The sequence below is a fragment of the Sceloporus occidentalis genome, unplaced genomic scaffold (assembly GCF_023333645.1).
Source record: "Sceloporus occidentalis isolate IW3139 unplaced genomic scaffold, rSceOcc1.0.p SCAF_1, whole genome shotgun sequence".
NCBI lineage: Eukaryota > Metazoa > Chordata > Lepidosauria > Squamata > Phrynosomatidae > Sceloporus > Sceloporus occidentalis.
The window spans coordinates 122,982,934-123,010,728 of record NW_028316981.1 but is presented as its reverse complement, the minus strand read 5'-3'; the positions used below and the strand labels follow the sequence as shown (position 1 = coordinate 123,010,728).

Sequence of the window (27,795 nt, the reverse complement as noted above, 5' to 3'; positions counted from 1 at the left end):
CGGATTATCTAGACCCATTTCAAACTGGCTTCCGGGCGGGTTACGGGGTTGAGACGGCCATGGTCGCCTTGGTCGATGATCTCCGTCTGGGTATCGACAGGGGAAGCGTGTCCCTGCTGGTGCTCTTGGACATCTCAGCGGCTTTCGATACCATAGACCATGGTATCCTTCTGGGGCGCCTAGCGGAGGTGGGAATCGGGGGCACTGCGCTCCAGTGGTTCCGGTCCTATCTCTCTGGGAGGTCCCAGATGGTGCAGCTGGGAGACGTATGCTCCGACGAGAGGCCCCTTAAAACCGGGGTCCCTCAAGGGGCCACTCTGTCTCCCATGCTATTTAACATTTACATGAAACCGCTGGGAGAGGTCATCCGGAGACATGGGGCGCGGGGTTATCAGTACGCTGATGACACCCAAATTATTTTCTCTATGTCTCCGACTGATGCAGTGACTGGGGATGGTGTCTCTCCTCTTGTGGCCTGTCTGGAGTCAGTAATGGGCTGGATGAGGGAAAACCGACTCAAGCTGAATCCAGAGAAAACGGAGGTACTAGTGATAGGTTCCCCTGGTCCTGGAATGGTGGTGGTTCCACCTGTCCTGAACGGGGTCACGCTCCCTGTGAAGGACTCCGTGCGCAGTCTGGGGGTGCTTCTGGATTCGTCGCTTCACCTGACTGCTCAGGTGAGTGCGACGGTCAGGAGCACATGTTATCAGCTTCGGCTGATTCGCCAGCTGCGCCCATACCTGGCCCAGAGGGACCTTGAAACGATCGTACATGCTCTGGTAACCTCAAGATTGGATTTTTGCAATGTACTCTACATGGGGCAACCCTTATACCAAACTCGGAAGCTACAATTGGTGCAGAATATGGCAGCCCGGCTGGTCACTGGTGCTCCCAGGACCAGCCATATAACACCGATTTTAAAAGATCTTCACTGGCTGCCTATTCGCTTCCGAGCTCAATATAAGGCGTTGGTAATTACCTATAAAGCCCTAAATGGCTTGGGTCCAGGATACCTGAAGGACCGCCTCTCCCCATATATTCCGTCCCGCACCCTCAGAACATCTGGGCAGCAACTCCTGAAGGTGCCAGGGGCTAGGCTTTCTTCCGTCACTAAGCGGACGTTTTCCATCGCCGCCCCGGCCCTCTGGAATACGCTGCCCGCTGAGCTCCGCTCGACTACCTCCCTGGCCCAATTTAAGAAGGATTTAAAGACCTTCTTATTTCATCAAGCATTCCCCCCATGAACATCTTTTTAGGGCCTCCCTCCTCTTCCGTGGCCATGAGGAAGGGCTAATTGGGGTTTTATCTTTTTTATTGTTTTTATTGTTTCTTTGATGCACTGTTTGCGCGCGATTTGTTGATTTATGTATTTTTCACTGTTGTAAACCGCCCTGATCTATGGAAGGTTGCGGTATATAAATAAAACTTTTATTATTTTTTATTTATCCTTGTGGCTGGAAATCCAAGTGCAAGTTGCTACAGGGAGGAGGTGCTCCTGAGAAGGGAGAAGGAAATACTCAGGCGAGGCAAGAAGTCCTGGTGTTTGTTTAGGGGCCTGCCAAGGGTAGCATCCTGAGGAGGAAGGCAACATCTGTTAGTGTATATTTGTGTTGAAAATGTTCAGATGTGACAATGGTTGTTAAAGTTTAAAATTGGTTACAGCTGAAGGCCAAAAGCCTAGGCTGCAGACAGAATGTCCAAGGACAATGGAACAAGACAAAATGGAAACAAGATATGTTTTCTGTCTGTACTATGATTGGTTCCTATGTTGCACGGCAACTTGTGAGAAGGAGGCTGGACTAAGTGATCACAGCGTGGGAATGTTATACTTATGCGAACAAAGACTGTTCTGGTGGATTCTGGGAGAATGGAGACTGAGAGAGTAAGACGTGTTGTACAGTTATAGCTATTAGCTCATGTATATAGCAATAAGACAATAAAAGCCCTCTTTAATGAGTGAACCTGCTGGAGTTTCTTTCTTTAATTAAGCAGCTGTTTCACTAGGCATTGTTCCAGCAAGCTGAAAAGCCTGTTTGGAGTTTGCTTTGATCCTGAGCTTCAGAGGAGCCTGCATCTGCATCCAGTTGGCAGCAGACAAGGACCATGGGCAAGAGACATCACCCAAAACATTTCAACAACATCAGGGCTCCCTAATGAAAGGGTTAGTGTGAGGCCAACCAGATCCTTAGGCTGGGTCTAATGAAGGTTATTGTGGTGGAAATTCCTTGTTGAAATAAAAAGCCATAGAAACATGGAGTCACTTTGGTTAAAGAAAAATAGGTTTTTAAAATAGAGGCTTGGAGTTTAGAAAAAAAAAATTAGAGCAAAGGAGTAAAAAGAGCATCATGACCCATAGGAAGCTGGCACCAACAAAATTAGACATAATATACACAATTTAAGATAAGGATACATTGTTGATGTTCAGAAGCAAGGTTAGAAGGAAAGCTACTAAATTCCTAAAGGAGAGGGTAAGGAGTGATGATGCAGTTTTAATGTATGCATGTATTTCTGTTCTGATTGTAAGAATTCTGTATGTTTAAATTGTAATTAGCCAATCAGGTGTATTGAAGAAGCTTCTTTGTCTTCAATAATATAAAAAGAGCCTTTTTGTCTTGTTTGGGATCTCAGCTTTTTGGAACTTGAATTCCACTGAGTTCAATGTTTTCTTTTGTCGACAATTGGAAATAAACTTATAGATTTTAAATTTACTAGGTCCTCTTGCCAATTCTTTGCTCTGTCCATCCTAGAATTTTAAGTTTCCTGAAATTTCTGTTACATTATAAAAGGCACTAGCTGCAGTAGTGACCCAATAACCCTCGTGAGGTGGATGGCAGCATCCAGCCCAGACCCAAGAGTTTGCTAGCAGGAAGAGGTGTTCCCAGTAAGGCTAGCAGGGAAGAGGTGTACCCACAAAAGAGTTTGCCCTTCCCAGTTGTACTCAGTGCGAATGGGATGTTTCCCAAGGGATTTGTGCTGAAAATTCCACCTACCCCCCTGAATCTTTCCCTTTTACCAGAAAAAAGGAGTTTTGCTTGCAAAAAGAAGCTGTCCCAAACAGTAAAATCTAGGAGCTAGGATTTCAGCAGAGGTTGTTAAAGGAAGCAAAGTTGTTTCACCATCCAATGTAAACTGGACAGAACAATGTGTTTTTTAAAAAACCCTGGAAAGTTTGCTCTGCTCTCTAGAGTGTGATTTAAAACATCCACTTTAGGAATTTTGGAGGGTAGTATAGAAAATCTGTGTGGAAAAAGCTAGTGTGGCTTTACAGAAATTCACTCTCCCCCCCCCCCCCCCCGAAGACTTGGAGGACAATACTGCAGGGAAAGAAGTGTGCCCCCACACATCCCTTTCCCCCACTTTTCCTTTTCCGTCACCCCTTTTTGAAATGTTTTTTGTTCCTCCAACAAATCCTTCCTTACCTCCCTTAAATTTTAAGCTTGGGACTTAAAGCTGACCACTGTGCTGTTGGCAACAGATAAACAAGACAGTCCTCCTAAATCTTGAAAGCCTGTGCAAAGCAAATTTGACAAGTAAGCTGCTCTTGGGCTGCTCCAGTTTATTTTCATTTTTTTTCCTCCAAAGGAATGTTTCTAAAATGTATGCATGGGTGGACTCCTCACTCCATGCAGATTATGATTATGTGAGTCCTGGGGCTCTAAAGTTGTTAATTTGGGAGTTAAGGGTTTTTTTGGCCCAAATTACTGATAATCTGCATATTTTTCCCAGCGGCCCCAACCCAAATTAGGAGATTGACCACAGCTACAATGGTCACCAGGGCCCCTTACAAGCCGGATGCCTTCAGTTCAATTGACCTATCAGGCTTCTCACTTTGCAGTCTGCTTGACCAGGCCAGGTCCTATCCCTGGCTCTTCCTTTACTAAAACCGGGAGCATTTAAAATGCCGGACACCTGCTCCACAGATCAAAAACCGACCTCTCCCACATGAAAGCACCGGTTTGACTCCATGGGAAGTCAGGAGAACAAACTTTTTTTTTCCTTTCCAAAGGTTCCCCATGGTCAATAAATAAATAAAGGTCTCATTCTGACTAAAGCCAGCCCAGCTCAACGAGGAGCGGGGGAGGGGGAAAATACTGTCCTTCTTGCCCCCCCCCCCCCCATGGCATGTAAATAGTTGAAAGCACAAGGACACAGAGATGTAATACACAATGGTGGGGAACAAAGGTCTTCTCCATGAGACTTCAATGTAGAGTTCCTCAAGGAACCCATTAGCAAATATGCTAAAATCTGATCATACATTTTAGAACATGTCTTGTTTTGCCTCTTTGTGCTCTCTAAGTGTTCTGTAAGGACTGGCTGTGTCTTTTTTTTTCAAGGTTCTACTTATGCTCTGTAAATTTTTAGAAGGTCTATCTGCCCCCTCCCTCAATGCTCTCCATTTTTTATAGATCTCTGTGGATTCTTTGTGCTCTGTGAGTTTTAATAACACTTTTCTGACCTGGTTGCACTCTGCAAACTTTATCTAACACTATAGCAGACACTGAAACACATTCTTATCCATGTCCATCAGTATTCTCCACTGCAAAATGAAGAGGCACCAATGCCCTGTCTGCATGAACGAAAAGTCCCATTTCTTCACCCCCACCCCCAGTTCTGGCATAATCCTGTTTAGATGACACACATGCCACACCCTGTTTCTGGTGCAAACAGTCCAGATGACGTCTGGCACATTCTACAGCAGAATTGGGGTAAAACAGTCTTAAAATGGTTTTTTTAAAAAAATATACCTGTTGCTCTGGATCTTCCCAGAGGATCTGGGACCCTCTGTTGCTACACCATGACAGCTGTCTGCATGGGCGTTTTAACAATTTTAAATCAATTAATTATTAATTAATTAACCAGTCCTAAATTAACATAAGTTAATAATACAGTTATTATATGAGAACACTAATGATAAATGAAAAGTCCAACCAAAAAACACCTTGCAAAGATATGAGATGCTGTAAAGACGAATTCTTCTGTATATTCCATGACTGATAATATAGGATGAATGTCCCAATGATACAAGTTCAATAAACAACCTGGCAATAATGGCAGTGTCCCAGTAAACCACAATAAATCACCTTGCAAAGATTTTGCTGGGTTGGTATTTCAAAACTAGATATTCAGGGTAGTAGTATATAACCAGTAATTGAAACAATGGTAGCATTGATATAAGTAGCATTACTATCTTTGGTAGCAAGACGGCTACCTCCGGAGTTTTTGTGGCCGTTTCGATTCAAATGTCTTCTTCAGTAATGATATAGCATTTCTATTCCAGATTATAGTTCAAGAAGATATGATTCCAGTAAGCTATTCCATGTTGCCATATTTTAGGCCATATTAAGCTTACAAGTAAAAAAATCCATGATTGCAGACTAATGGTAACATATATATTGATTTAGAATTGTTATAGCATTTTTGGATTTATTTACAGTGGTACTTAGTGATTTATAGTATACCTACCAATTGGTTTTTTCTCCTATTTTTGACCAGTTACGGTGTAAGCCTCCTGTTTTGTTTGTTTGCATGGGCGTTGTGCCAAGCCATTCGGTGCATTCATCAATGCCTTAGAGAAATGAGTGCATCAGAAGTGAGCAACACACCAGGAGACTTGGCAGGACACCCATGCAGACATCCACCATAGTGCAGGATAACAGGGTCAAGTTGGAGCAGCTGAAGGGCCAGGATACTCTGTGCTACTTCTGTAATACCCTGGGCAGTGCAGACAATGCCCAAGCCTCTCTGCCTGAGGAGAATTATTCTAGCTGGAATAGCAGTGAATTGTAAAGGCTGACACTTTTGGTTTCTCATGCTAGACTGTCAAAATGTCAGTCTGTTCATTCCCTCCCAGCCCTAAGAAACAAATCATGTAGAACATTTTTTAAAATTAAAAATATCTATAATAAAAAATAGCAGCCCACACCTATACAGTGCTAGATCGTCAATGGAACAAACAGATCCATTGCTCAAGAAAAGTATGCTATAAATCAACCTTGTTAGGAAAGACTGGAGTATTTTTAAACAACAAGTAAAGTCAAAGGGCTTAGTTAACTAGCTTAAGACAGATGCTTAATACAAATTAAAGAAAAAAATATAAAATATTTTTAGTTCATGACTTAGTAAATGCCAGAAGCAGTGAACAGTGTTAAAGGGATGCTTAGGAGGATTATTTGTAGTGGGCCAGATGTCAGAGACTGGATGTTTTCTGTGAGTAGGAATTTATGACACTTTGTTCTGACCCTGGTTTTATACTTCAACAAAACAAAGTTGGCTTGTAGCTCACTTCTGGATTCTGACTTGACAGAAGAGAGAGAGAGTTAGAGGAACAAAACCAAAGTGCTGGTGGAATAACTTGACCCAGTGTTTTCAGCTGAGATCATGATATCAGGAAATGTGGACATATCCCAACATGCCTCCTCCTTCTGGAGGACTCTTGCTGAAATCAATGGTTAAGATTTGCTCCTCTCCTGCTGAAAGGCTAAACTGTTGCCCCTTGAGCTGAAATCCCTTTTTCAGATTCCTACCATTTGTATAGGAAGACTGTTGTGATCACTTGTATTTTTGGATACCTTCCCTCAAGAGCTTTGGCTAACAAGTGGCATTGGGCATTTCAAACACACACACACACACATTGTTATGACTCCCTGTGGCCATATGGAAAGCTTTTCTATACACCACTCAATCAGAAGACTTTCCTTCTGTATACTCTTTTACTTCTGAGGAATACAGATGCAACTCCATGTGGTAGCTGTTCCATGAAACATACTCAAAAGGAGTTAATGCTTGTGAAAAAATCCAGCAAGAGCTGTCAAAAATTATCTTCAGAGTACTTGGCTGTGTGGTATGGTTTAAAATGTGTAAGGACACAGATAAACAGTTTTGGAGAAAAACAAAGAACAGGACTTTATGCTTGCTGATATTAAGCAACATTTAATATCTAAGCCTGGGGGTGACATGCCTAGGTGAAATTGCAAGATGTTAGGGGAATGAAGGACAGAAAGCTTCAGGATCTCTGCTTTATCAGCTGCAAATATTTTTGGTTTCATCCTTTCCATGTACGTGTGAGGGGGTGCATGCACCATTAAACATAGTGGAAAATACTCCGTGTATTTTCAAGGTCGCGGATCCAAGATCCGCAAGTTAGGAGGGGTGACTGTATTTTTGGTTTCATCCTTTCTGCTTATTTTGAGTCACAACATCAGAGTAAACGTTTAGTAGCTTGTATTGGGAGCTTCAGGTTCTGATTTTTATAACTGTTATAGAAAGAAAAGACATCCATATCTGTGGCTTCTCCAACCAGCTGGAAGTGGAAGTTCTGGAGCAGAGTGGTGAAGAACAGGAATAGCTCCATCCGGGCCAGTGCTTCCCCAGGACATGCCCGCTTCCCTGGAAGAGAAGACGACAGAGCAATCACTCACCAGAGATTGTTATAGTGTCTAGGAAACTTGTGTGCTGGAAGTTGCAGGCCATTAATTAAAACGGAATCATGATGAAAAACAGCAGGAAGGTATCCATCAGTCTATACAATCTCTGTCAGTATTTCATTGAGCTATGTAAGTTAACTTCCTCCTCAGTTCTATTCAATGCCTAATTTGATAGTTCAGTTCCTGACCTGATTTTGTTGGGACCACTTCAAACCTGATATGTCTTGATCCATTATCTGAATCAAGATTTGAAAATCCAAATTAATGACCCATTGATTTCCACAGAGAATTCAAGATTTATTTATTTATTTATTTACAGTATTTATACCCCGCCCTTCATCCCTAAAGGCTCTCATTTTACTACTTAAAATGGCCATAACTGCTGCTGCTGCTGCTACTACTACTACTAATACTACTACTATTACTACTTATTATTATTCACATATGTGGATGTAATTTGAATGTAATTAGTTGGTAAAGATAGGATGAACTCAATATGAAGAAAGACTCCAATTTTTTTGTGTCACACATCTTTGAAACCTGCTATTAAAAAACAAACAAATAAAAAACAGGTAGAGTTTTTAAAAACACATATGGTCATTTGAGAGCATGTTCATTAATGTTTTGTCCTGACACAGTTGGCTTGAAATCTGCAGTGCTGGCTTAGAGCCTCACCAAGATTTAGAGCTGAAGAATTTTGCTGGAGACCAAAAGAGTTATGCTGTAGGTTAAAGTATTGCACACTTTGGTGTGAAAGGTGTGGACCACGCTGGGTAACCCCACCCCCATAGGGGACTGTACACATGATGTGGTGGTACACCTAGTAGGACTGGTATGGCTGATGATGTGGCTAGTGAGAAAGGGCACCACCTCCTTTTCTCACTCACCCAGCAGCCACGCCAAACCAGGAACCCTCAATCAAAGCATGCCCAACAGGTGGCCATCCAGCCTCTGCTTAAAGACCTCCAAGGAGGGACACTCCACTACACTCCGAGGAAGTGTGTTCCACTGTTAAACAGCCCTTACTGTCAGGACGTTCCTCCTAATATTGAGGTGGAATCTCTTTTCCTGCAGTTTGAATCCATTGTTCCAGGTCCTGTTCTTTGAAGCAGCAGAAAACAAGCTTGCTCCCTCCTCAATATGACATCCCTTCAAATATTTAAACAGGGCTATCATATCACCTCCTAACCTTCTTTTCTCCAGACTAAACATCCCCAGCTCCCTAAGTCAATCCTCACAGGGCATAGTTTCCAGACCTTTCACCATTTTAGTCCCCCTCTTTGGTCACACTCCAGTTTCTCAGTATACTTTTTGGATTATGGTGCCCAGAACAAGTTACACTTTAGTACAATCAAATGTTGTGGCACACCAATTTCTTTAAGAGTGATCCATAGTTTTTCATGATCTACACAATCAAACACTTTACTATAATCTATAAAGCACAGACTGATTTCCTTTTTCCATGCTATTGTTCACCAACTTCTTGACTATCATGTAAGAAAGAGAGGTAGTGAGGAAACTCAGAAGAGAGCACCCTGCCCTGTTGCTTGGCTCCTGTGATCACAAAATCACTCTTGAAGTCCCAATCTCTATAGTGTGACTATTTTGACCCATGTACTCACCTGCTGAAAATGGCATGAAGGCATCTTTCTTCTTAAACTGACCCTTCTCATCCAAGAAATGGGCTGGGTTGAACTCCTCTGGAGTTTCCCACATCAGAGGGTCAAAATGCACAGATGTCAAGTGTGGAATGATAACAGTGTCCTTCAGGGAAGAAAGCAAATAAGACGACATGAATTGTTTCAGGTTCATACAAATCTGAGAAACGGCCTCCCATTCAGAAAGGTAGTAAGTTATGCACAAAGATGAGTAACTTTATGCCATGGAAAATTTCTCCATGAATGTGGGTCAGGGCAGATTCGCCATCTTTTTTTATTGTTTGAATTGTATTGTTTTTAAATTGTAAATGGTATTGTATTGAATGTAGTTTTATTGCTGTAAACCACCCTGACGTTTCGAAGGGCGATATATAAATAAAGTTTTTATTTATTATTTATTTATCTTTGTGCATATATAATTGAGTAGTTCTTGTATCTGCTTGGATTGTGGAAGTTTATAGCCTTTTGTATGATTCCAAAAATCCATTCTTTAAACAGTAAATGTGGAAATCACTGTACCTGAGGGATAGTGAAGCCCCTAAATAGTGAAGCAGTTCTTTTACCTGCTTTGATTGTGGAAGTTCATAGCCAAAAATCTATTATTTACAGTAAATGTGTTAATCACTGTACCTGGGGGATAGCGAAGCCCCTGAATTCTGTACAACAAGTTGTAGAGCGTGAAAAGTTCTCAAGATTCAGACTTGTGTATCGTTGAACCTCATGGACAACAGCATTAGTAAAGGGCATCCTTATCCGGTCTTCCATCCTTGGGGGACGACTGATACCTATGACCCCGTTGATCTCTTCTTGGACTTTTGCTATAATTAAAAACATTTGGAAAATGTAATCCCAGAATTCTGGGGAGAGCATTCCTGCTAGCAGCACTGGAGATTCAGATCTGAAGGAAAACTACAACTGCATAAACAAGTTAGCTGGATTGTTGCCCATTTTTAAAGACAGCATACAAGAATGAAATTTATTGGCATGCAAATAGTTCAACCTTCCTTGAAATCTTTCCCCCAAATGGACTAATTTATAATTCTAAACAGCTGGTGCTTTTCAATTTAGGGGGAAAAAGATAAAGGGAGGAGAGCACAATATAATTTTATAAAATTAAACATGGAGCATGGAATCAGAGGAAAAGAATATTGCTTTGCATGTTAGAGTATTAATAAATTAGGATCAGTAAAATAAAATGGATTGGGAAAATGTTCAAGCTTGATTTTTAAAAGCTTTTTCATATATTACATAATAAATATACATAATCTTCTACCACGAGATTCAATAGCTTCCAAAAAAAAGTGGAGATAAATTACATTTTAATTCTACTATCTATTCAAATCATTACTAACACTCCCCCAGACCTTTAAATAATTGTTTTCAAATAACTGTTGATTCTTACATGTTACAGTTAATCCGAAATATTTTACCTTCTTTACAGTTTCATAACCTGTTTTATTGACTAGTTCTTCCTTTTCTATAGCACTGATATTTTTTGTTAGTATGTTAGTTTTAAGACTCACAAATTTGCTGTACTCTCTTAGTTACAACAGAGTCCAATCCCAGCAAGTGCCTTAAGCTTACATTCTTTTTTCCAAATCTTAACTCTCCTTATTTGTTTTCATTCCCAATCTCTGAGTCCAGAATTTCCCAAATTAAAACAAATAATAGCAAAAGTGTGCATTCCTAGTGCCTTTTTGCATATACAGAACATCTGCCCCATACATGGGCTTATCATCCGCGGCTTTAAGCCTACCCGGATGGGAAGCTCTGTTTGTAACAATGTTGCACTCGGGAGCAGGAAACAAACAGGACTTGAGGTCCACTGCGTATACAAAGGGCCCACTGTAATTGGATATAATCAATTGAATATTATCAGCTACCTTGAATCCCATTTTGGGGGAATGGCAGGATATAAATCCAATAAATGAATAAATAAATAAATAACATTTTATTACTATTAAGGCCATTTCTCATATTAATCTCAACTACTACATATCTTCCCTTTTCATCAGCTAAAATTAATTTTGATGATAATTTTGGTTTTTTCATATATAACAATGCCATTATTTTTTGTTTTCCTCAGAGATATTAATTTCTCTCAGAAACTTTTTGTTTTAATAATTGATCATGCCTTTTCCTATTTCAAATTTCCTGGAGACAAGTGACAGAATCTTAGAATCATAGAGTTGGAAGAGACCACAAGGGCCATCCAGTCCAACCTGCTGACACACAGGAACACACAGAATTCATAAGAGTCCCATGACCTTTGTGGTTCTCTGGAATATCTGTTTACCTTGAACGTGTGGCAATCTAGCCATCACAAAAAGTGCAAAATTCAATGCATTACTTGCGGTTGTCGATCCAGCAACAAAGAGACCAAACACACTCATGACTATATCTTCTTGGTTGTAAATTACGTCAGAAGCGTTTTTTTCCTGTGAATAAATGAAAGGAAAGGAGGAAGAATGAAAATACAGCGCGCCCGCTTCATAAGCGGGCATGCCATATGCGGCTTCCAGTTTATGCAGAAACTGTGCTGCAGTACCTTCAATGCCGCATGCGGCCACTGCGCATGCATGCCGCACTGCTGCATGCATGAGCCCCATTCACTATAATGGGGCTCAAGCACAGGCGGAATTCACCTTAGGCAGGGGGTCTGGAACGGATCCCCCCACATAAGGTGAGGTTCCACTGTATCTGCTTTACAGAAAAAGAGGGGATCTGAATCATCTTATCTTGTTACAAATAATATTACAGAATATTGTTTTATGTTGCTCTGTGATATTTTGATATTGTTCTATAAATATTTCTCTGTGATATCATTATATCATAATACCCTCCCATTCCCCATTAATATTGTTTTTAATGTATTAACTTGTATTTAAAAATGTTAACTCATTTTAAAATGCAGAGAAAAAACTGTGTGTGTGTGTGTGTGTGTGTGTGTGTGTGTGTGTGTTTAATTTGCAGGGTGGTTCACACATTGATCAGAATGGAAACTGCAGTCAAGAAATCAGAAGAAGACTAGGAATGGGAGGAGCAGCTATGAAAGAACTAGATAGGATCCTAAAGTGCAAAGATATGCAACTGAACACTAAAGTTAGAACCATTCCACAGTGAAGAAAACATACAGAGGAAAATTAATTCTTTTGAAAAGTGGTGCTGGAGAAGAGTGCTGAGGATACTGTGGACAGTCAAAAAGACAAGCAAGTGGGTTCTTAAGCAGATATAGGTAGAAAGTTCCCTGGAGCAAAGTTGATAAAATTAAGGCTCTCTTTGGCCACATTAAGAGAAAGAAACTGTGACTCATGAGAAAAGGCAATAATGCTAGGGAAGGTGGAGAGCAGTAGAAAGAGAAGGAAACCACATTCCAGATGGCTAGGCTCAGGAAGCATGAACCTTTGAGACTTAAACAGAGCAGTGGAGAATGGGAGGCTTGGAGAGGTCTCATCCACAGGATCACCATGAGCTGGAGACGAGGGCAGTTCACAACAATGCAACTATAGCTAAAATACTACATAATGCAATAAACATACCAAAAATTCTTCATATTCATTCATAATATTATGTCATTGTCCTTGGGCTGGCAGCTTGATGAAAGAAATGTTTGGGTGAAAACTATTATCCCAGATTATGAAGCAGACAACAAGCTAGATAAGGAAAACTAAAAGCTACAGGACTGGTTATAGTGAAACAAAGAATAAACTGATCTTTTTCATAAAATTACCAATTTAATCTGGTCAAAGTAGTTGACCATAGCACATTTCTGTGATAGGAGCTGAGAGAACTGAGTGAATTCTGTTCCAACAGGCTGCTTGAACCATCTCCATCTGGCCAGTTATAAATATTGACCTCAATCCCCCTCCCTTTCCCCCTTTCGTTTCATGTCTTAAATTTAGACTGTAATCCCAAGGGCAGGAATAGCCATACTATGTATTTTTTTTAGATACTTTGTGTGCCTTTTTTGCTAAAGGCCAAAGTACACCTGTTTTAAATAAATAAAAACATCTGAACGTAAACGTAAATATTTGCTCTACTTACTTAAGCATGAACAAGCATTTGATAATATGTTAGCAAAAGGGCATAAACATGATCAGAAAAGAATTCATTTTCCCCTTGATATTACAGATACAATAGGTCTACACACAAGACTCCTACTTAAAGCTAATGACTAGCTATGCCTTAAAAATCTCATTGAACCCAGCCAATAATACCTGGTGTTCTATGTACAAAGGTAATCAAATATCTTATGAGGGTATTTTTCTGTCAGAAAAATTTCATCTGTTTTTTTTTGTTTGTTTGTTTGTTTGTTTTTGTTTTTACATCTGCTTACTTGCTTCTTACATGGATGTGAATATGCAAACTTTCCATTTGACCTTAGTCTGCAATACATCATGATAGTCTTTAACAATAAGAAAATAAGAAAAGGAATCTGGGCATCTGGTGAAATGAGCCATCCTTCAAGGAAAGTCAAGGAGAACAGATAAAAGTTTTCCAACCCAAAAATCCCTTTGCAAATTTTCTGGCCTTCAGAATGCAAGAGTTTTCCCTGCTGTTCTCTAAAAGAAGTTATTAGTCAAAGATCTAGCTTTCTTTCCATTATTTCAAATAGACTTTTCAAAGTTCCACAGCTTCTTTTCAACATGACCAGGTGGGTTCCAGGCAAAGATAATATTTGACAAACTGCATTTCTTTTGGGGAAATTATCTCCCTGCACTTTTAGCAGATTTAATATTTGTTCCTCATTTTCTTTTCAAGTGTGCATGTGTATCTATGTACTTTAAGGGGATGGTTCCAACGATCCTACCCTTCATACATTTTTGAGACATTTCTCCCTTCTCCTCCCAACAACCTCTGAATCCACCCATTACTTAGTCCTAATCTGTATCACTTCTTGGGATCTAAATCCTGCTCACAATAACTCATTAAGAACATGTAATATTGATAAGGTTCTTAGAACCTTATCAGATTTTGTGAGTACAGTGGACCCTTGTTATACACTGGGGTTTGGTTCCAAGATCCTCCGTGGATAACAAAATCCGTGGATGCTCAAGTCCCATTAAATATGACATAGCAAATGGAAAATCAAGGTTTGATAGTTGAAATTTATCCTTTTTTTTGAACATTTTCAAACCATGGATGCTTGAATCCGTGCATAAGAAATCCGTGTATAAGAAGGGCCGACTGTATACATCCTTGGTTTAAGATTTTCTCCATTCTGCCAGAATTGTATTTTCTTATCTAGTTATTTGCTTTATCCACATTTGCCATTTAAAAAACTCTATCTGTTATTCCCAGCATGAACACTGTACATATTTTCACATTTGTGTGTCCAATAAATTTTTTCATTTGAAATAGCTGTGTGGGAAGGTCATGGGGACCAATATGCCTACATCCACTACTACCAAAGTTAAAAGACCCCTTGGAGGCTGATATGCTCAGAACAATATCTAAGAGTAACTAGATGTCTTCAGAGAGCATCCTTGGTAAAAAGGGATGCTGGTTCAGTAGCAAACTAGAATCATAGAATGCTAGAGTTGGAAGAGACCCTGAGGTCCAACCAGCCCAACTCCCCTTGTGCCATGCAGGAACTCACAATCAAAGCACTTCAGGCAGATGACTATCCAGCCTCTGCTTAAAAACACTCAGATGAAAGAGACTCCACTACTTTCCAAGGAGCATATTTCATGGTCAAGCAGTTCTTACCATCAGGAAATTACCGTCAGGTTTAGGTGGAATCTCTTTTCCTGCAGTTTGAAACCATTGTTCCATGGTTTATTCCTGTAGAGATCATCCTTACAGTTCCTCGGGAAAATGTGAATGTGCCGCGGTCTAGTCTCTGAAGCAGTAGAATGTTCCATGGTCTAGTCTCTGAAGCAGCTGAAAACAAGCTTGGTCCATCCTCATTATGACTTCCCTTCAAATATTTAAATATGTCACATCTCAGTCTTCCCTTCACTAAGCTAAACATGTCCAGCTTCCTAAACTGCTCCACATAGAGCATGGTTTCCAGACCTTTCACCATTTTGGCCTCAATTCTCTGGACAATGTTTCTTGCAGAAAGTCCCTGGCTTGATCGCTGGCTTCTCCAGGTAGAATTAACAAATTCCTAGACAACTACTGCTAATTGTTTTCAGCAACACTAGGCTATATGGACTAACAGTGTAAGGCAGCTTCATGTGTTCTGGTACCTACCTTCTCCAGTTTGATAAGAAAGCAGTCAATATAGTCACGGGGATTCCCAGGGTCCAGTGTCTGGCTGTGAGATTTTACCTCCTCACGGATGTAGGCCTGCAGTTTTTCACAATCAGCAAATACCTTCTGGTGCAGTCCAGGCAGGTAATCCATCATTTGTGGGAAAGAGCTGTACAACTGGGATACAAATTATATCTTTAATTTTCAAGTCAAACCTTTGAGTCCAGCCACCCCAAGGGGTGTAGCTAAATGTCATGACAGCTATTTTTTAAGAAGACACTTTTTTCCCCACATTCCTCACTGAAGGACCCTTTGTATATGCCAAGAATGAACACAATGTATAAGCCCCTCCTTTTTATATTGCCTATAGCCTCCAAGATAAGATGCTCAGTTAAGATGATCCCTTTGCCAAGTGGGAACCATTCTGTTTCTCCATTTCTATTCTAACTGTAACCTCTTGTCTTACATACAGATTTCTTATCAGGACTATCAACTATGGTGGCACTCCTATGTCTTTAAGAGGATTCCATAACTTTTTGTGATCTATGTAGTCAAAGGCTTTTCTATAATCTATAAAGCACACGTTGATTTCTTCCAGAATTTTTGGTGCACTCCATTAGCCATTGTATATTTTCTATGTGAATCCTAGTGCCTCTTCTTTTCTTGAACCTCTAGGATTTCTCTCTCCATTTATGATTGGGGTCTATGCTGCAGATCTTTTGTGTATAATTTTGTGACTCCTTTTGTGTGTGGGGGGGGGGGATGGGCATTATTTCCAGTCTGTTGGCCTGTGTGTTGTTTTCCATATTTGTTGGCATATTTTAGTGAACACTAGAGTTGGTTCTGTCTCTTTATTGTTGCAGTTCAGTGGGTTAGAATATGTTCCAATTCAGCTATTTCTCTTTCCAATTGCCCCTTGAATTTTTAATTTTTAATTTTTGTTCCAGAACAGTTGCTTGAAGGCCAGCAATTATGCACAGGAAGATGAAAATAGTCTGTCACTGTAATCCTTCTGAGGTCCCCTCTTTCTGCTCTTGCTGAGCAGAATGGGACCTCCAGGAAGAAGCTAACAAACTAACTGCCACCACCCATTGATTTGAATTCCCCTTCTATATGCTGCTGGAATTCCACTTGCACTTTCCATCTCTGATGCTGCAGAGACCTTCTTGCCCCCTCTGTCAAACTTGGTGAGGGGAATGAAACTGAGCAAAAGCATTTGAAAGACAGAAGTACTTTTAAAGGAAAAGATTTTATTCTAAGTAAAAAATCTCCATTGCAAACGAGTATCTGTTTACATGAAGGAGCATCATTTTTTGTAGGTACACTTAAGAGTTACAGACAGATTAGGTCAATCCAGCCAAGCCAGGAAAAATAATAAAAGCTCCCTGGCACATCTAAGTTAATAAATGTCTCCTAATATACTACTAGATCAGATGGAATTTGTAGTCCTTGATATTCATGGGGAAGCTGGGAGTCTGAACTCTTTTCATAGAATCATAGAATCATAGAGTTGGAAGAGACCGCAAGGGCCATCCAGTCCAACCCCCCTGCCATGCAGGAAATCCAGATCAAAGCATCCCTGACAGATGGCCATCCAGCCTCCGTTTGAAGACCTCCAAGGAGGGACACTCCACTCCACTCCTAGGAAGTGTGTTCCATTGTTGAACAGCCCTTACTGTCAGGAAGTTCCTCCTAATGTTGAGGTGGAATCTCTTTTCCTGCAGCTTGCATCCATTGCTCTGGGTCCTAGTCCCTGGAGCAGCAGAAAACAAGCTTGCTCCCTCCTCAATATGACATCCCTTTGTCCAGCCTCGATCAGCTTCTCCAGTGGGCAAACACTTCTTGCTCCATTTCTAATATCAAATGTGTGTCTATTCATCCTTTTGATAGGAATGACACTCTAGAACTAAAGATGAACATACATTTCTACCTCACCTTTCAGAAACGGTTGCCATTTTAAGTTTGGTCTTTTCCATTAATCCCTTGTCAAAAACAAGTCCACAGCAACATTTACAAGTTGCTTGCAGTCAATAATCTGATTGTTAGCTCTCCCTAAAAGAACACAGAAGGGGACCTTCATGGCTATGTTATCCCAATTACAGAAAGTCCTCCTTTTGGATGTCTGACTCATGTCAATGTTGGTTTCTTTCTGGTGCCAAGTCAAAACATAGCTTTAAAAAAGTCTTTGGGAACTAATTTATTTCATGGTGTACATGTTCGTGCTTTTGAATTGCTGCAGCTTTTAGAGTGGTATTAATTGTTGCTTTGTATAATATGTTTTTATTTTGTTTAAATTATTCATTATTTTAGTCTGGGAGTGGTTTAAATTATTTACTTGTATGTCACTGTGGGATCCCATGATAAAGGGCAGAATATAAGTGTTTTAATAAATAAAAACAAAATAAAAGTTAGCCCTGACCCCATCACAAAATAAGGTGGCAGGAGGTGTGGCTTTCAAAAGAACAGGTTTACAACACAGAAGAAATAACATACCTTGCCTGTGTAACTCATAAATAGGGACGCTAGTTGCTCCGCAATGCATAGGTGCCCTGCGACAGTCTCATTTCGGTAGTCAAACCGACTCCCAATGACAACAGAGCACAGCACATTAGAAACAGCATTTATGATGCATTTTTGTGGGTCAAAAGTATTCCCTGCAAGGAAAGGAGATCACAATAATCTGAGCTGGACAGAATGGATTCCATCTTCCTCAGTTCCCCTGTCAAAATTAAGGAAATTCTTTAAAGTAGCTACCATTGCACGTTTTTACCATCTGTCTCAAGAACATAATGTAAACTTCTTAAACAGTAACCTATTACAATCAAAGGCCTAAACTCGGTTCTTCATCCTGGTTCACATAGAGTTGTTCAATCAATGGGATTTACCAAGTGTTTAATCTCAATGCAATAATTGGTTGAATAGGTCTACTCTAGTTGGGACTAATCAACCAGATGCCAACCATGGTCTCCTTCTGTTCTAGGATGCTGATTCTTTGGCTATTATTATTATTATTATTATTATTATTATTATTATTATTATTATTATGCTTTATTTATAGCACTGTAAATTTACACAGCACTGTACATACAATTAAAGTAGTTAAAATAAACCTGCCTTCGGCATCCAAAAATAATTAAATATAATACTTATCAGTACATGTTAATATTCAATAAAATAAGGCAGACAATAAATTAAAATAACATCAGATAACAATCATGCAACACTTCCCTGAACAGTATAGTCTTCAACTCAGTTTTGAAGCTGGTTAAAAAGGTGATGATCTGTGCTTGTGGGAGAAGGAGGTTCCAGGAGTGAGGGGCAGCAAGTGAAGAGGGATGGATCCAGGATGGAGCAATGTAAATTCTAGGTTAGTACAGCAGACCTTGATTACCAGAATGGAGGGCATGAGTGGGAAGGTAAAGAGAAAGACGCTCTGATAAATAAGGAGGGGCCAGCCCATGCACAGCTTTAAAGTCAACAACAGAAGTTTGTAACTAATACGAAAAAGGAGGGGGAGCCAATGGAAGGATGGCAATAAAAGAGAGATGTGATCGAAGTGGTGAGCAGACATGAGCAGACGTGCAGCTGAATGCTGGACAGAAATTAAATGACGGAGGTGAGAAAGAGGAAGTCCTATCAGAAGGAGGTTACAAAAATCCAGTCATGAGACCACTAGGGCATGGACCACAATCTTGGCAGTAGGAGCCGAAAGAAACGGTTCGATTTTAGCAATATTATGTAGGATTACAGCCTTAAAGGCTTCTCAAATAATATCTTCCCTCACATCCTGCATTGCATTATCTCAAAATAAATTCTCTATTTGTTTTACTGCCTCCTTGACAATTTGGAGATCTTCTAACAATAATTCATTTAATCTCCAATTCAAATCTTTTCTATTTAAGGAAAATTCCAATAAGATAGGATTGTGATCAGACATCAAGTTAAATTTGACTTCAACTGAGGACACCTTCATTAATAATGTAACATATCTATACGTGTCCAAGATTTATTAACCTTTGAAAAGAAAGTATACTCTTTGGTCTGATTGTATTTTGCTCTCCAAGCATCAACCAGAGAAAAGAAATCCATCATTTCAAAAAAAGGCCTTGGTTCCCCCTCCCAGGTTCTCCTGGGGTCAGAAGATGTCTCAGTGGGCTGCCATAGCCAAACGGAAGTCAAAAGTTTGAAGTTTAAGAGTGAAACTGAATAGAAGAAAATAGAGTTGAAAGTGAGATTGAGTGAAAGTGGAGATTGCTAGTGGGACAGGATTGAGATTGTGTTAATCAACTTGAATTGGATTAAATTGGACATGGGGAAGGGAGAACAAAGAAGAAGAGAACTTATCCTCCCCCCCCCCTTTTTTTTTTTTCTTTAGAATGCCAGTGGGCAATAAACATTTGCTACTGAGGGGGTTGTTGTTGCTTCTGAGTAAAAATAAAAAAGAGAGAGAACTTTGGACATTGAACTGTGGACAATAGAAAGAGAGACTGGACACAAGACTTTGGACTAGATAGGTAGACTCAATTATTACAAATTATATAATTATATAAAATGAATACCAGGGAGAAAAAAGGAGAGAGAGAGAAGGAAGACATAAAATTAAAAATTTAAAAAGAGAGATATAGACTTACAGACTTATATACAATATAACAATATAGCAACATCTCAACAAATAAACCAACATACAAATTGAAGAAATAAAGAAAGAAAAAGGAAAGAAAGAAAAAGAAGGTTTAGAGAGAGCTGGAAAGATTTTGAATTATGCCACCCCTCATAGTGGAATAACAAAATAATAGAAAATAAAAGAGAATAGAAGATATATATTATTAGTTGAGTATTTAAAATTTTGAAAGTGATTTTTCTATAAGCTTATGGTAAATTAAATGGTATACAATGCACCCTTACTTTAAATGAATAGGGCTCATGCACTGAGTGGCGTGGTGGCACGGCAGCACACACGCGCTGTGGTTGCACACCCCATTCTTGCCTATGGGACCCACCATCTCTTCTCCCTGCGCGGCTTTCAGCATATGTTGAAAGCCGCGTAAAGCGCACCCACGTATGACGTGGGCACACTGTATTTAATTATAGACCCTTTTCTACTGCTTTCCTAAGTATAGTTTGCAATTCGGTATAATTTTTATAATCTTTCATACTTTCTTGTAATTAAACCTATATCATTAAATCTGCTTTAATTCATATTATATTTTATATTATCATGAATAAGAATTTATAGACCAATAGATTAGGATAAGCAAACAATTAGCAATTGTGTAAAAGTAATTTGGTGAGTATATATAACTGAATAAGAGAAAAAATTGTTATAGATTATTGTTATAAATTTGATAGATATAAGTGATATATAGTTTTTTATTTCCTGGAGATACTCTGGATTTCATATTCCATAATTCCTTACCATTGACCATGCTGGCCACGAATGATGAAAAGTGAGGTTCAAAGTTATCTGTATGGGGGTGTGTGATATATTCTTCCACTTAATGGCTGCACTAAAATTCAAGATTCCATGTTCTTTCCTAGTGGCAGCAATCCATTCACTACTAGGGAGTACCCCTCCCCTGCACCCTTCAAAGGATTAACACAACTACAATTCTTAACTTGAAGTATTCCATCCAGCCTGTCTTCCAAATATTAAGATACGGGTTGTTTTTCTTTTTTTAAAAAAAATCATGAGTACATAGGCACCATTTTCCAATGTCAACTTTAGGCAATGTTTTGGTGCCAACTCCAATACATGGGTTTTGAGGGAAACAGCATTACAGCTCTACCATTCACTCACAGATCTTCAACTTACACATCCACCCTATTTGATTAGATAGCAGGAGCTGATTTAATTTGCATTAATCCAATGCAAGGCCTGGCTGTTCCCATATAACTCTGCTTACTTTCTAAGATCTGATGGAAGGGACAGTTCTGGGGCCCTTTGCCACTACACAATTGCAGCACTTTTATTGCTATGGCTGCATCCTGTCAAACATTGGAATTTGTAGTTTGCTGAGGCACTAGCTGAGAATTCTAAAGAACCCCTGGAAACTGAAAGATGCCATGAAACATATGATGGTGATTGGAGTGCACCAAGGAACACCAGAAGAAAATCTGCATGTGCTTTAGGAATAGCAATAGCAAGTACATTCCTATACCATTTATCAATACACTTAAGCACTTCCTAAATGGTTTACAATGTATAAGCCAATTGCCCCAATAAGCTGGGTGCTCAATTTTAGTGACTTTGGAAAGATGCCAGGATGAGTCGACCTCGGAGCCCTGCCTAGGATTGAACTCACACCCTTGTGGCTGTAAATGGCTGCAATACCAGTATTTAACCACTGCACCAGCAGGGATCCTTGCACCACCAGAATATCACAAAAAACTATGAATGACTCTTAAAGTCATGGGTGTGCCAACAAATCTGATAGTCCTGACAAGAAATGTGTACTTAGGACAAGAAACTACTGTTAGAGCAGAAAATGGGGAAATAGAACGGTTCCCAATTGGCAAAGGGTCAAGTAAGGATGTGTTCTGTTACCCTATTTGTTGAACCTGTACACAGAGAATTTATATGAAGAGAAGGCTTAGACTCAGAAGAAGGAGGAATGAAGATAGAAGGAAAGAACATCAACAACTAAGATATGTGGATGACACTATACTACTAGCAGAAAACATCAAAGACATGGGAAGGTACTAAGGAAGGTAAAAGAAGAAAGTACAAAAACAGGCTTTCATTTTTATTTTTAGACCATTTTCCCTGTTCTGGGGGGTTGCTTTTTGTTTCTTTGGAATAGCAATAGCACATAAACTGGAGAGTCAAGAACCTTGTATGGCTGCTGTTATATGTTTCACCAAGCAAAGCGCTTCCTCCTGCACCCTCTCAGACATTGTTTTCTTCCCCATTCCAAAGTCCCTCAGGGTGGAAAGTGTGAACCGGCGCAAGTCCCTCCATTTTGCATCCTTTTGGATGGCAAACCCTAAAACCAAAGAGATTAAAAGGTCATTTTATCAGTTCTCAACAGTCAGCAACCAGCAGGAAGTTTCTATGTGAGCAATGGATAGCCATAATCGGTACAATGTTCTTTCTTTTCCTTTTTCTTTTTTGGTGAACAAGTTACTTTGTAAGTACTAGGGATGTAATTTTGTACTATGTTTCTTCTCAGAGAAAGCAATCACTAATTTTAACAATTTTCTTTCCACTGTAAGAACCTCATTAAGAACCACACTGTTTTTTAAGCCTATTCACAATTTGAGACTTATTTTGTGCATAATTCACACATGGTTGTTTCACACAGAAAACAGAATTTTTTATGCTGAAATATTATTTCCAGTGCAGGAAATGCTGCCTTCAGTGCAAAACACAATCAGATTTTACACTGAAATAGCCCCCAATTGCAAAGATCGTCATCATTCCAGGATTCATTTAATCAGGATATCTCAATACTTAAAAAATTATCATTAATTTTACATTTCTGTGAATATTTTCAATTAAACTTTCTATCCTGAGTGTATATAGGGAAAACTCCCAGGATAAAAGAAGTGGCTTTCTTTGTAAAATTATGGTGCGTTACAGACTGCCGGATTGCAGCAGTCTGGCTCCGCCTCCGCTTTCAGCGTCCAGGAGCCACAGCGGCCAAACCGTGTGGCTCCCGGACACTCCGAGGAAAGAGCGTGGAAATCGCGCTCCTTCCTGGGCCCTGGAAGAGACACCACAAGGTGCTAGTCGCGCACTCGCGGCGTCACTTCTGGGGCGCAACGTGCGGACGCACAGGGTCTGCTACATCAATAAGGCGGCGGCCGTGTGGAACGGCCGCCGCCATTTGTCACGGACTCTGTCTGTGATAGGGTTAGGGGCATCTGGAAGAGACTCCCCTTTTTCAAACTGGGACGTCCTCAGGACATCCCTAATGGCGGTCTGTAACCCGCCTAAGTCTCACATGTAGTTTTGTACGTATCCACCCACACATGCAGCCAACATTTAAAAATTTGTTATTTGCTTGTAAGTATGTTTCTTTCTTTTGTATATAAAAAGCATGCACATTCTTTATGGAGTAAATAGCAACTAGAGTGATGATGACTGGGTAGCCTCATTGATGCAAAAGGGGCATTTGATTCCCCTACTGCCACTGCCACCGTTACAACAGAAAGCACCAATGTTGCCTTCCCTTGAAATGCAAATTGCAGCATCAGATTACCATCCTCAATGCACACCCCATGACCCCAAAACTGCTCAGACCTCCCTAGAACTACTAGTTATATAACAAACCTCCAAGCCCAAGATTTACCAACATAAACCAGGGGAAAAGCGCATATGCAGAATTCAAGAACAGGGTAACTCTGACTACATAGTAAGTCTAGAGATTTGTTCTCAGTGCCACAACAGAATTGAGATTTTATAAAATTCACCTATAGTCACACGAATTGCTTCCATTTTAGCAACTGAATATATTTTTTTAAAAAAAAAACTATTAAATGTTCTTGAAATTTGCTGATCTCCAGAAAATCATGCAAAGGTCAACTGATAAGACCCAATCTATTGCTCACCCATGCCTTACACACTACAACAAAAACAGGAATAAATGAAGGAAAGCTATATAGCCCACCTTGACCCTTCATCACCCGGTTTGAGAGGGGGATGTGAGGACGACCACCAAACTCTTCAGCATGATCCACCAAAGCATCCTTTACTACCTCATATCCACAGAGCACAACCACAGGCTTTGGGCCCATCCAAATAGTGAAGATAGGACCATATTTCTGAACAAGCTGGAGACAAAATCAAAAACAGGTCTTGTTAATAAGGCAGTGAACTCTCCTTTGGTGTAGTTATTTGAAGGATGGCGGCAATATTTCTTAGACTAGGACAGTTCCCATCAAACAACCAAATTACCACGCACCTTTCATCATGTCAAATCCAGAAAGCACAAATGTAGGATTTGGTTCTAGTCCCTAAATGAACAGAGGACCATGCCCCTTAATAAACTGTGACTAAAAATCTGTCAATTAGACAATGAAACTCTCAATGAAATGGCAAGTGCCCGTTTCTCCCTCTGTGTCCTGGTCATGTGTATTTGAGGAATGCAGATCTCAGGTCCGCAAAAATGGAGGGGTGGCTGTAGTAGATGTAATAATCTTGCATCTGAGTACAGGGACATAACCACTGATTTTTCAAAACAAACAAACAAACCATTCCCCATCAGTCACAGAATGTCCAGGAGGGGGAGCACTGGCTCTATGGGAAGACCAGGAAGTGCTGAACAGCCAGGTATAGCATAATGTAAGCTGCCTTAATTGTCATTAAGAGAGGTGGGATATAAATAAAGTTTTCTTAATTATTTATTATTTATTATATTCTGTATGTGGACCTATCTACCTAAGGAGAGACTTTGAGGATAAAACAGCAAAGTGAATTATCAGAGCCCAATGGTTCAAGCTGTGGGGCCATCTCGCATATGGGATTCATACCCATTATTAGATATTGAAGCTAATTTGAATAATCAAAATATTGAAATACCGAGGCTTGGTGTCTCCAAAATCCTATCCAATGTATGCTGCTCCTGCTGCTGTCTACCTAACCATTTCTGATGTTATATTGTAATTTTTGTATTCAATAAGCTACTGGAAAACAGTTTGGAAGATAAATTATTTGCATAAAGTAGATACAAGTGATGTAAAAAATACTCACACTATTTCATCCTCAATGAGACAGAGTGTCTCAACACACTGCAAATACCTAATGGAAAATTATCAGCCTTCACAAAAAATTCCATGTTTTGGGACATGCATATGTTCATGAATATTTTCTTTGCACAAAAGACATTGGCCTAAATCTTGTTGCTGGTCCCAACTAGAGCAGACCCACTGAATCAGCTGTTGAGTGGTAAATCAACTCTTGATTTATTCCCCATGAATTCAGTGGGTCTGCTCTTTTTGGGAGCAGCAATTACATTTACAGTACTAGTTTTTGTATGGAAAACTTCTTATACAGAAAAAGAAAAGAGATTTTGTTGAGAAAACAATTATTTTTGAACAAACCAAAATATTGTTCCCAAATTGTAACACAAAATACAGTGGATCCTTGTTATCCCCTGGGGTTTGGGTCCAGGAATCCCCATGGATAAAAAAAAAAAAATCCATGGATGCTCATGTCCCATTAAATACATTGACAGAGTAAAATGGTGCCCCTCATATAAAATAGAAAATCAAAGGTTGCTATTTGGAATGTATACTTTTTTGGAATATTTGCAAACCACAAATGCTTGAATCTGTAGATTAAAATACATGGCTAAAGAGAGCTTACTGTAATCACCAAAAATGTACAAAACTTTTTATGGTTTTGCTCAGTGGGGAGAAATCTTTTGAAGTTCTTCATTTTCGTGTGCAATAAGAAAATAAGAAAAGATTTACATCACTCTCAGATAAAATGCAACAATACAAAGAGTAAAATAAAGCAGTAAACAAAGCAACTAAAGTTAACAAAAGGAAAATTATACAGAAATCTTAATCCATTTAGAGTACATCTTTGTTATAAGGAAGAACAGAGAAAGTCATAAAGTGAATAAGGAGAAAGTAATTTTTCGATACATGCTTTCATTTCATTGTTTATTTTGTAACACAGCAAAAAAATTCACCAACAACTGATCTTACTTTCGGGTAGAATTTGCTCAGAGGGAGAACATCTTTCTGCAGGAGATTGCCCAGAAATAACCAAGGAGTGGGTCCCGGAGGCAGCTGGCCTTTCTTCTTGTACATTTTGAAGGAGGAGAACAACACAAAGAAGAACAGACAGAGAAGAAGCAGAACCCCTGCCTCCAATGTATCCATCTTCATCTGAGCTCTTCTTTGGGTCAGAAGTCCAGGAAAAAGCTTAAGAGAGATGCGGTGAAAATAAAGGTGACTATCTGAGCTCCAACCAAACTCAAATTTTGCATAGTCTCCATAGTCCCACAAACACACCAAGTTTTGTTCCTTCTTTTCAATCAGCAAAGATAGGTTACTGACGAACAAGCCTTCATCTTGGACCCAGCTACACATGAATCAGATAATACGGATGGATGGTGAGTTCCCTCTCAATACAGACTTTTTCTAACATGTGTAAATATAGGGGTTTATCGCACAGGGCAAATGGAATGGTACAAAAGGGGCTGGGAAGGGAAGGGAACAAGTGAGGGAACAAGTGGGGAATGACTAAGGGATGCATTTTACTGCATACAAGAATGCCACCGGTGCTGCCGGAAGTCCCCATTCCATTCCATCCCGTTCCATTCCCCATCCATCCCAGAGGAGGAGATTTTTGAGAACTGTTCAGAACAGTTCTCAAAAATCTCTTCCTCTGGGATGGATGGGGAATGGAACAGAATGGAATGGGGACTTCTAGCAGCGTTCCTATGTGTGGTAAAATGCGTCCCTCATTCATTCTGTTTCCTTCCCAGCCCCTTTTTGAACCTTTCCATTTGCCCTGTGCGAAAAGCCTCATAGTCTTAAACAAAGTCTGCCCCTCATCAGCATTTCCACTCTTTTTTTGTCCAACTGTGCATCCGACTGCTGGTGGTCAATCAGGTCACCCATCCACACCCCCAAAGCCTTCTCTTAGGGAACAATGTGCTGACTGTGTCTTGATATCAATCAATTTCTTGTGCTGTTTGCCCTCTCATGAAGCAAATGAATTTTGCTTGTGTCACCAGGATTTGACTTAAGGATGTGAGCCCCACACATTATACATGTCACCAGCAAAGGACCTTGCAGCAAATCATTCAACTGACAAAACTATGTGAAAGGTGAGTCATTATCTCAAATTCATCCACTAACTGAAAGCAGGCCGGAAGATTTGGAGAAACTAGAAGATTCAGGTTCTTTATATTAAGACATAGCTAGTGAAACAAACACACTTTTGAAAAGAAAGAAAAAATTAGAGTTTCTTGCAAATCTTTAAAATAGTAGCCATTTGCTAATGACAATGTCCATCAGATGTGGCTGAGTACATTGCCTTCTCCTCATATGAATATTATCTTTTCCTTCATTCTCACATTTGTAGCATTGCTGTAATTTAAAACTTTGTTTTTCTGCCCTCTTTCTAACTTTCTCCCATGGATTCTATTTTGGAACTTTTTTTTAAAGAAAGAACCCCGCCTTCTTTTGCTGATTGTCCAACTGAAAGGCTGAAAAGCAAGAAAGGAAAGACAAACATAACATGAACTTAATACAAAAAATAGAGGAATACCCCCCCACACACACACACGCACAAACATGGACTATCTTCATTTTATACAGCTAGAGGATATGAGCAGGATCTTTGGAGATGTGAGAGCCACCACATGTCCATCAGACCCTTGCCTTTCCTTACTTATTGAAAAGGACAGGGAGGAATTGGCTGAGCGGATGAAGGGGATACTCAGTGCCTTGCTGCACTCTGAGTTCCAACAAGTTGCAGGGAAAGGCAGCCCTGGTAGCGCAATTAGTTAAATGCCTGTGCTGCAGCCACTCACTAACAAACAAGGTTATTTTGGATC

At 39.9% G+C, this 27,795-nt stretch overlaps 1 protein-coding gene across 2 annotated transcripts in view; it reads right to left on the bottom strand.

Annotated features, from left to right (window-relative positions):
• Positions 1–4,102: 4,102 nt before the first annotated feature.
• Positions 4,103–27,795, bottom strand: part of LOC149322074 (cytochrome P450 2C5-like) — a 42,457-nt gene continuing 18,764 nt past the window's right edge. For both annotated transcript variants that reach the window (XM_089534158.1, XM_089534166.1), the window contains 9 exons: positions 25,934–26,152; positions 23,890–24,052; positions 22,111–22,263; positions 17,774–17,934; positions 15,281–15,457; positions 11,379–11,520; positions 9,713–9,900; positions 9,047–9,188; positions 4,103–7,386 (listed from right to left, as the gene is read on the bottom strand). In XM_089534158.1, the coding sequence (XP_089390284.1) occupies positions 7,199–7,386; positions 9,047–9,188; positions 9,713–9,900; positions 11,379–11,520; positions 15,281–15,457; positions 17,774–17,934; positions 22,111–22,263; positions 23,890–24,052; positions 25,934–26,152 (1,533 nt within the window). In that variant the 3' untranslated portion in view covers positions 4,103–7,198. The remainder of the gene's footprint in view (positions 7,387–9,046; positions 9,189–9,712; positions 9,901–11,378; positions 11,521–15,280; positions 15,458–17,773; positions 17,935–22,110; positions 22,264–23,889; positions 24,053–25,933; positions 26,153–27,795) is intronic.